Below are 10,692 nucleotides of genomic sequence, written 5' to 3'. Positions count from 1 at the left end.
TCCTGCCCTGGCTTGGCTTTTCAGTAGAGGTTTCTATATCACTTGGTGGTGTAAGCTCTTTATATGTTCCTATGAGAAGTCCACTGGAGGATAAGTGATACAGTGTCCTGTGGACTTTTAACAAGAATATATGAATAATTTACTCAAGCAGGGGCACCAGAATCTCATTTAAAGCCATATTCATTATATACACTACATGGCCAAAAGTTTGCGGATGCCTCACTATCACAGTTTGGTATACATCTCATTCTAAAACCATTACTATAACGGCTTCCACTCTTCAGGGAAGCTATTTGTGAGGTCAGATACTGATGTTGGACAAGAAGACCTGGCTCGAAATCTGCGTTCCAAATCATATTAAAGATCCTCAGTAGGGTTGAGGCCCGAGCTCGATGCAGCCACTTGAGTGCATCCACACCAAACTCATCAAACAATGTCTTTAACAACCTGGATTTGTGCATTCATGCCAGAACATGGAAGGGCCATCCTCAAATTAGTGCCACAAAGCAGGGTGTGAACAGTTGTTTAAAAGGTCTTTGTATGCTGTAGCATTAAGAGCATCATTTACAGGATACTGCTGATCTCAATAATTTTAAGGGGGTATTTACATACTTTTTCCTATATAATAGGTGCCATTGCAAGGTGTCCACAAACCTTTCGTCATATAGTGTATGGCAATATAGTGGTTGGTAACAAGTGGACCTTTATGCTGTTTTTACATTAACTGTGACAAATCCTCAATTCTATAAACTCAGGTAAGGTCAGGTAGTATTAATAAGATAGCACCAAACTAAGGAGGCCTTCACTATTCACAACTTGCTTCATGTTGCATTAACATTTGTTGAATTAAATACCAGAAACAATGACTGCAGACCATGCAGTTGTGCTTCACATTACAGAGGTTAGTGATGGCTACACCTTAACAGGTATTTAAATGAATATTAAAACACATGCAGTGTCCAGTGCCATTGCCTACAAAAACCTGACTCTTATAATAATTTTGTTCCAGAGAGAATCCAACTGGATCTATCCAGTCGAAATAATGGTCATGTTCTCTTGTTTCATGGAACATTAGGCCTATATTGGAAAAAAAAGGTTATTTATTTTTACTCAACATAAATCTTCTATTACATGGTAGCACAATTCAAAAGAAAAAAAAAACCAACCAGATGGAATATCAGGACAATATAACTGTAATGGAGCACAGTGAAATGTCTACTGAAAACTCCATTAATTACAGCGAACAACTTATATTTTACCACTATAAACCAGGATATTCATAGATATCCAGTGAGGAATTTAACAAATTAGTTATACAGAACATACATAGATTCGATTAATTTAAGGAAGATTGTAACGAGCAACAATTTCTTCAAAAGGCAGCACAATTTCCTATCTGAAACTTCAACGTTTTCAGCAATTGCACAATTTGTGGCACCCACAAAATGCTTTTGTGCTAATCTATTACATTTGCTGTCAACTGTTATATATAAACAAATGTTTAAAAAATGAAACAGAATGGAATGTTTCAATGTGACTGAAGCATCTTAGATGGCTGTATAAGCCAACTGCTATTCACTTGGACCTGTCTGAAATGTGCTTTGTCCTGTATCTTGACTTAGGGCTATGGAGGCTCTTTCCGAATTGCAAGCTATGCTACAAAGTGATAACTTGCTACACTAAAAACGTGTGTATACTGTATCTGAAAATGTAGAGAAAATAGAGAACTATTTAGAGAAAACAAAAGCTGAGTGGAGTCTAGACAGTTTTAGGTGTCCACTGAAACTGTCACTAAAAGGTTTAACTGCCAAATAGTTTATTAACAAATGCTACATTTTCAAGAAAGAAATGAAATCAGCAGGCATTACAGTTTCAGGTACATCATTTCTCTCTGTAGTAGGTCAAGTATGCCTTTAAAGATTCAGGGAGAGGTAAGCTCAGAATTTTCTCTCGAAGAAGATTTGGTGGAGGTTCCTCGGCTTTCAAAGCTTCATTGTGATCCTTCTCTTCTTCTTTGCTGTCCTCGTCAATCTTTTCATCATCATCGCTATCTAAGGCTTGGGGAATAAGCTGGTTTCCTACAAATACGTAGGTGTTTATGCGGCGCCGGCGACACCGCCTCCTTTTCCGCTTTGGGGGTGCCTTTGGGGGTATACCTTTGGCCTGCATTTCCTCATTAATGCAGTTTCTAAGTGTGCGGCGAATATAGATGCGGGCCAAGTCTTGAAGACTCCTGACATTACATGGGGCTGTTTAGAAAGAAATTAAATTATGCTTACAGTAGTAAGTTGTTCATATTGCCACACAGTATTACAGATAATTCATGCTGTCTGCTTATATTTCACACACCAGATGAAACCACCAGATTTGTAGATGTTCCCAGCTAAACCATACATTAAAGCAATATTAAACCTTCCTTTTTTAAATAGTTGCTATAAGGAGACCCACCTTTGCCTGAGGGTGTTGTTGTTGTTCTCTAAAAGTTTTAAATTCCTCGTTTTCAAGTGGATCTCCGCAACGCTCTTCCCCAGCCCCCTGCATGGGTGCCTCCATCGGCTAATGGAGGCACTCATGCGCGCTCTTGCCCTGTGGGAAACGCCCCTTCTTTCTGACCAACATTTGATTGATGTGAGAAGGAGCCTATGGCTACTCTGCCATCAGTTTCCTTCCCCTGCAACCAGGAAGTACGGGGAACGGAGGATCACTTTGGGACCGGCAGCGGGGAAGTAAATGTGTGGATATGTGTGTGTGGGAGAAAAAGGTTCCCGAATGCAGAGAATGCATTATCGCAAAAAACACCCAGACCTTAATACTATTAATACTACTTTAATATTATTTTAAAATAGAGTCCACTTTAAGCTATTAATTTAGCTGCGTTTAGGGTGATTAGGGCACATTCAGTATTCCTCTGTGAGCTTTGCCAAAGTGACCTCACTGTGGAACTTTCAGCCACACCAATAAGGCAGGAAAAGTGGGAAAAGCAAGCATTAGGAGGTAAGCATCCACAGCTATGAAGAGGAGGATAATCCCCACTGACGAGAACAAAATGGTGCTGCTAGTGTGAGCCACAAATAAAGATGGCATTTGCTGCATCGGACATAAAGTAACCTCATCTGAGGTTAGTAATTACATAATATTTAATATATTTTATTTTTCATTGCTGGAAAATGTTTGGCAAACTGTGCAGGACCGAAAGTCTGCTTTAACAATTTGAACTGTATTTCTTCATGCCCACTATACATTTAAAGTGACCATGAACTCAGGAGTTAAATCTTAAAAATGCATTCAAGTATCTTAACTATTAATAAAAAGAATCCTTATTTCTGAATCACTCGGCTGTAGATTCTCAAATCATCTCTGAATTGGTGCTGACACTGTCCTTCCTTCTGGAGGGCGGCTACTTTTGTTCCCCATGGCCTCTGTGTGTGTTGCAAAGTAGCCACCGCTCCAAGCTCGCTCCCTTGATGGACTACAATCTCAATACAAATGATAAACTAAACATGAGATTGTTGTCCATCACAAGAGTGAGCTTGGAGTGGTGGTAACTTTACAACACACACAGGGACCATGGGGAACAAAGTAGCCCCCCTCCAGAAGGAAGGACAGTGTCAGCACCAATTCAGAGATGATTTGAGGATCTACACCTGAGTGATACAAAAATAAGGATTCATTTTGTTAATAGTTAAGATACTGGAATGCATTTCTAAGATTTAACTCCTGAGTTTAGCATCACTTAAGGTCTCATTCACACAGCATATGGTCTGGCTGTACAGATCTGTGCGGCACGGGCGGCCGTTCCCGGGCAGGACAGGTGCTGCGTGTGATTGTACGCAGCAGCCTGTTCTTCTCTATGGGAGGACGCGGCCGTACGTTCACCCGAACAGCCGGGATCCTGCCTGCGTCCGAGCAGACACCTGCACGAATATGCAGCTCGGGTGAGCATATGATAGCGTACGGCCGCGTCCTCCCATAGGGAAGAACAGGCTACTGCGTACAATCACACGCAGCACCTGTCCCTCCCGGGAACGGCCCTATACGGCTGTACGCTGTGTGAATGAGGCCTTAATGTTAAACTCATTCAATGTAACACGTTTTGATGATAGAATTGCATGTTTCAAAAATCATGTTTGCTACATAAATGATTTGATCAATAAAACATAATTTTTTATTGAAAAAAGACAAATGGTCTTAGTGGAATATTAAACTCCATCAAATTAATCTTTTTATTTGCTGCATCAATTAATTTAAACTGTTAAACTACTAAATCTATGATGGATTAATTTCATTAGCCAACTTTAAAGTGACTTGTCACAGACAACATATAATTAAACATCCATTAACACAAGCACAACCAAAAAGCTCCCTCTGTAGTCCTACTGTACACATACAGTATCTGCATTAGACCTTGTTCGTACCACAATTCCCACATTCAGTATGCGTTTCTGCATGCAAGTTTATACACATTTGTCATGCGTATTTTGGGTTTTTTTTTTTCTACTCCATAATCTTGATTAGTATGGAAACATTATTTTCAATTGCGTTAAGCTCTTTCTGGAGCCTTTTAATGTGTTTACATGCATTCAGGAGCGTTCTGATGTATACAAATACATGCTGATGGTTTTTTTTTTAAGCACTGGAACTGAACGCATTAGTGTGAACTAGGCTGATTGTAAAGCATTGACTGTTTAAAAAATGCACCTGGACACAGCTGGTGGGAACAAGCCCTTAGGAATTCATCTTGTAGACACATTATAAATGCTAATTAATTACTTAATGAAAGATCTGACCATGTCATGAATTGGCATTGTATTTCCGAGTATGCACTAGAAAAACGAATGTATCTGAATGATCACATGCATTTTCATATCAACATGTTTAAAACCAAATGGTATCTAAAATAATAATAATAAAACTATTGTGGATGCAATTACTTTTTAACATAGACAATCTAGTTTTATTTCGATGGATGTTTAGAATTTCTTTTGGACTGTACACCTCTGTATATTAAAGTGAGAGTAAACTCAGGAATTAAATCTTAAAAATGCATTCAAGTACCCTATTAACAAAAATGTAGGTTAATTGTGTCCAGGGGCATCCTCAGCCATAGTGTCACCTGGAGCAGCCGCTGGGTGAAACCCCACTGGGAAGTCATCACATGTAATGACAGCACGCGCGCTTACCTGCCGGCGGCCATCTTGGAGATGGACGTCGGCAAAGAGAGAAGGGGACATTCACCCAGCGGGTCCCCTCCTCTCTTGTGCAACTGTCAGGCCCTCTGATGGTGTCACCTGGTGCGGGGCGCACCCCCTTCACCTCCCCTGTGACTCCGCTGTTTGTGTATCACTCGGCTGTAGACCCTAAAATCATCTCTGAACCCATGCTGACACTGTCCTTCCTTCTGGAGGGTGGCTACTTTTGTTCCCCATGGTCCCTGTGTGTGTTGTAAAGTAGCCACAGCTCCAAGCTCACTCTAGTGATGGACTACAATCTCAGTACCATTTAGTAAACTAAACGTGAGATTGTAGCCCATCACAGGAGCGAGCTTGGAGTGGTGACTACTTTACAACACACACAGGGACCATAGGGAACAAAAGTAGCCACCCTCCAGAAGGAAGGACAGTGTCATCATGAATTCAGAAATGATTTGAGGATCTACAGCTGAGTGATACACAAATAAGATATATTTGTTCCCCATGGTCCCTGTGTGTGTTGTAAAGTAGCCACAGCTCCAAGCTCACTCTAGTGATGGACTACAATCTCAGTACCATTTAGTAAACTAAACGTGAGATTGTAGCCCATCACAGGAGCGAGCTTGGAGTGGTGACTACTTTACAACACACACAGGGACCATAGGGAACAAAAGTAGCCACCCTCCAGAAGGAAGGACAGTGTCATCATGAATTCAGAAATGATTTGAGGATCTACAGCTGAGTGATACACAAATAAGATATATTTTTGTTAATAGTTAAGGTACTTGAATGCATTTTTTTTTTAAACTTAAAATTTTTATTGAAAAAATATGGTTACAACAAAATCCGATAAAATTTTCAACAAGATTTTTCAGATTTTCAAACATACAAGCACTGAGTAGGTCGGTGAGGGATTAGGGAGGAGAGGAGGAGCAAATGAGCTAGGAGAAAGGGAAAAAGAAAACTTGAATGCATTTTTAAAATTTAACTCCAGAGTTTAGTGTCACTTTAAGATCATTAATATTTTTAAACTAGGTATCAAGAAGCATGTAAATTTACTTACGTAGTTTCACAGTCTCAGGTTTGTGGTTGTCGTTTTTACTTGGTTGCATTAAGGGAGCAAAAGAAACTGCTAAAATGTTTTTACTTTCCCATGTGTTTTGCCCTGTTCTCTGGATCTGAGTAAGCTACAAAAAGATGAAGAGAACATGTAACTCTTCAGCTATACATATGTCCCCACATAATTAAAAACATTAAATTTAAGAAAATTTGGACACAATTATAAATAAAACTATTAAGCAGACAAATCCTCAGATTGTACCTTTGAATGTTCATATTACTTCGATAAATCATTATCCAAGTCAACATTTCAAAATTCCTAACCCGTGGGTTCTGGGCAAACTCTGGAATTCTTTACCGCACCTTAAAGAAGAATTATGGGGTGAGTGAAAAACACTCATCCCCCTAATTCAAGCTGACCTGTGACAAATAAGCTGTCACAGGCCGGCTCTATTGATCGGGAAGTCAGCAAACACATACTGCCGATCGTTGACATCCAGATCCTCTCTCTGCAGAGAGCGGTGACTGTCAGTCACTCCTTCCAACAGGGATCCCCCCTCCCTCCCCTCTCCAATCCTCCAGCGCTGACTGGAGGAATAGATAAGGGAGGAGGCAGACAGAGCAAGTGGTCAATCAGCCAGCAGGTGGATCTCCACAGTATTGTGGGGATACGTCCCGGCTGTAGCACTCTCAGCATGTAACAGGCAATAGCCAGCTATATGCTAAGTTTTCGGTCACTGGAGGACACAATATATGTCCTCCCATGACCATGAAGAGAACTATGGGCAAAAAAGGTTGCCCCATAGATCTCCTTTAAATCCAAAGAAAATAACATAATGCCCCACAGCATTTACAATCCTAGCTGTCAAACTTTTATCACACAAAAAAGTATGACAAGTATGAAGTGGTGTGTGTCATTATGTATTTTCATTTGGGCTCCTGTTAATCACTCTCAGACATGCATCATGATCCACATGTGTTATGGCCTCAGTACATTGTTATTTTCTTAAGGGAAACAAAGTAAGCACAACATTTAACAAAGTCTCACCTGGTCTTCAATAGGCATGACTAAAATACCACCGACTTTCAATAAAATTTTCATGTAGTTTTCATGGTCTTTTTGGACGCCAGCTCCACAGTAAATTCGATCATACTGTGGACTATCTGATGCAATCTCCAAACAATTGCCCACTACAAAAGCAGGTTCACAAAATTCAAATCTAAAACAAGACAGTAAAACTAATTACATTAATGAAAATTACTGCAATGAATACAACATTCTATATTATTATATGTGTTAAGGCTGGATTTATGCTATTGCAGGGAGTAACTATACAAAGTTAGGATACGCAACCTTAAAACTACAAAATTAAAAACATGCACAAATGCTGTACAAGAAACAGTAGGAATGAGAACATGCCCCACAAGACCTACCTCATAAAAGGTACAAAATACTTTGCTCCTAAACTTCCCTCTGCTTCTCTGACTACATTCACTCAAGTAAACCTAGCACGTATGTTCACCGATGAAGATCACACAGGATTGTAATCAAAAAATGTAGAGAGATGATATGTGCAAAGTATTTAGCATCTCTTGGAGTGGGCTATGTAGGAGGGACTTCAGTATATTGAAGTGACTCTGTAACTAAAAATCATATTCAAAATAAAGGAGATCCAATTCTGACCTCTACTGCTGGCCAAGCCACTGTGCAAATGGCCGGTTAAGGTTTCTGCAGAACCTGACACCTGCAGGAGCGTCAATTTCCTAGTCTTCGACTGCTTACTAGAGTGCCTCCCATCAGCCCCAACATCACTACAGGATTATCTCTTGCACCTCATACCTGGTTGCACCTAAATACCTGTCTTCAATCCTCACCAGCCTAATATTATGGTTTCTAGAAAGCTGAATGAAATATCTGGCAGCATTAACAGATGGAAAGGTGGAGAGGCAGATGTTATACAAAAGTAGATATACAAGGGATCGGTTGAGGTAGACAGGCTCTCCTGCTATCTCTCAAGGATCCTATTCAGGTAGTCCTGTGTCTGCAAAGGACTTTGGGAAATTAAAGGAAATTTGAACCATAAGGGGCTTTATAGCTCCCTAAGGACATTAGAAGAAACAGAAAAGGTGTATGGTATAATTTACAAGCTTGATGATTTACCTAGATATATTAATAATGAATTGCAGTTAAAGCCTCACAAATTATAGATGAAAATGATAAACAGTAAAATAATGTCTGAAATGATAATGTTGCTTATTTACACTAACTCAACTCCGAAGAGTTTTTTTGTGATTTTAAACCATAAACAATTATTTAGAGAATAGTTGTAAACAATTAGATGCTGCATATAAAAATGTACACAACCTATGGGTAATTGGAGGGCAGCAAACCCAAACAAGGGGATACCGGGCATATACATCAGCATTGTAAAGAGATTCACATTAATTAAGTTAGGAAGGCCCCATTCAGAGCAGAGCGTTTTGTCGAGTGATTCCCACAGCATGACAACACTCAAGATGAAGAATGCCATTATTCTCAATGGAGCCGTTTACACCTGTTGAGTGTTGCGTGGCTTGTCACATGAAGCTTGAAACAGTACATGAGCTTTAATGTTCTAGATACAAGTTCTTCAAGGTCCCTATCTGCATCACATATTCTCCCTATGTTTGAATGCCCCCCACCCCATTTCAATGATTCTCCTTCCCTAACAACCCCCCCTCCCCCCCAAGGGCAAGGACAATACTCACTTATCAAAGCTATCACTGTATTTAATGAAAGACTCCAATTTCTCCTTTGCATATTCAACCACATCCGAATGAAGCTCAACTCCATGATTAATGCCAAAGGGACCTGAAATATAAGTAAAAAAATCTGCCTGGTGAAATCTGTGCGTTCTCATCAGAAATCATGAAAGCAGTCTCCTTGGCATTAAAATATCTCGAAGGTTAAACAAGTACAATAACAGTTTCTAAAGCAATACGCATATAGAGAGAAAGGGTAAACCTTAGGATAGACATACACACTTACATTTCTCTAGTTCAGCCTGTGGGACAACTGAAAGAAAATCAATAGATTTCTTTATCCATGCTAAACTGCCTAGATGGGGGAATCTGCACTGCCAGCTAATGTATTCAGACAGCCACTGCCCCAGCGGCTGTATGAACACCCAAACAGTGATTACATCCCATAGACTGCAGCCAGCTAGCCGATTCCCACTGTCAACTTTTGTGTCCTCAAAACAATTATATAAAAATGAGTAGCCTTTTTGCAACTGCAAAATATTATATATAAGCTGAGCTATGCATCAATAAAAAAATCCCAGTAATAATAAACAATTCAAATAATATATATATTTTCTCTTTGATAGGAGGTTGTCCAACAGATGTCCAACAGATATTCACTTTCATGCACAGTTGTTTATATAGTGTGTTCCCTACTCGCCTTTTTTGCCGTTGAAAGCTTACTTTCAGACTAAACTACCCATTCTACATTTACAGCTAAACTCCTGGCAGGAATGATAAAAATTAAAATGATTCCCCGCCCGATGAATACTATGTTGCTTGATTTGCTATGGAATGATAAAGAAACTTAACTTACTTCATGTTCCTGCACCTGCTGGCCAGACAGTCCTCTTCTTTCTAGAGTCAAAATGTGGACAGGCACTCCTACATCACATACAATGCAGGACTGGTAAGCAAGATTGTCTAGTGTGAATACTTTGAGTCACTGACCTGACATGCATGTTGTAAATGAGTGTTATGGAATTGTGACACTTTCCTATCTCTTCACTTTTAGGACAGTGACTCAAAAAGAACTGAAGGCAATGTTATCAGCATGATGGTCAAGAAACTAGCACTTTTACAAGAAAGTCAGCAATAGCAGCTCCCATGCTTTTCTCATGACAGAGTTTAATTATTTTAGGCATTGGCTGCAAAGTTCAGTGTTTGTACATATATTTGGAAGCGCTTTATATTAACTGTCAGTATCTTGCAAATAAGTATACTTATCCTGGTGTGTTAGCTTTGTGAATTGAGCCTATAGTGCCTGCTGCTGTATCTTCTACACATCCCTCTGCATTCACGTCATCAGGTTGTACCTGCTGCTGGATTCCCCAGCCATGGAGGAATGATGATAACATGTCCTAAGAGTGCCCTTCTACTTAGCCACTTCAATACTAGCCTGTGATACCCCACCATTACCAACGCGGTGATAGTCTGACAATTACTCAGTCACGCAACTCTCTACCTAAATTTATTTTTATATTTTTATATCATTTTTTTATAAAACATTTATATAAAAGACCAATTTGTTTTAAGAAAATATCAAAAGAAAAAGCAACCCCCATGGGGATATATTCCTTGGCAATTAGTACAAAAACCAATCATTAAAATAATATCATTTTTATTTTTCAAATCTTTTACAACCAATTATCTAAAACCATTA

At 39.5% G+C, this 10,692-nt stretch overlaps 1 protein-coding gene across 1 annotated transcript in view; it reads right to left on the bottom strand.

Annotated features, from left to right (window-relative positions):
• Nucleotides 1-1,173: 1,173 nt before the first annotated feature.
• The window catches only part of PCMTD1 (protein-L-isoaspartate (D-aspartate) O-methyltransferase domain containing 1), a 17,910-nt gene continuing 8,391 nt past the window's right edge, over nt 1,174-10,692 (bottom strand). The window contains exons 2-5 of the mRNA XM_018564205.1: nt 8,997-9,099; nt 7,297-7,468; nt 6,253-6,376; nt 1,174-2,249 (exon numbers count right to left, since the gene is read on the bottom strand). Of these exons, the coding sequence (XP_018419707.1) occupies nt 1,882-2,249; nt 6,253-6,376; nt 7,297-7,468; nt 8,997-9,099 (767 nt within the window). The 3' untranslated portion in view covers nt 1,174-1,881. The remainder of the gene's footprint in view (nt 2,250-6,252; nt 6,377-7,296; nt 7,469-8,996; nt 9,100-10,692) is intronic.

The sequence above is a fragment of the Nanorana parkeri genome, unplaced genomic scaffold (assembly GCF_000935625.1).
Source record: "Nanorana parkeri isolate BGI_ZX_2015 unplaced genomic scaffold, ASM93562v1 scaffold735, whole genome shotgun sequence".
Taxonomy (NCBI): domain Eukaryota; kingdom Metazoa; phylum Chordata; class Amphibia; order Anura; family Dicroglossidae; genus Nanorana; species Nanorana parkeri.
The sequence above is the reverse complement of the archived record's forward strand: the minus strand, read 5'-3'. Positions and strand labels throughout refer to the sequence as shown.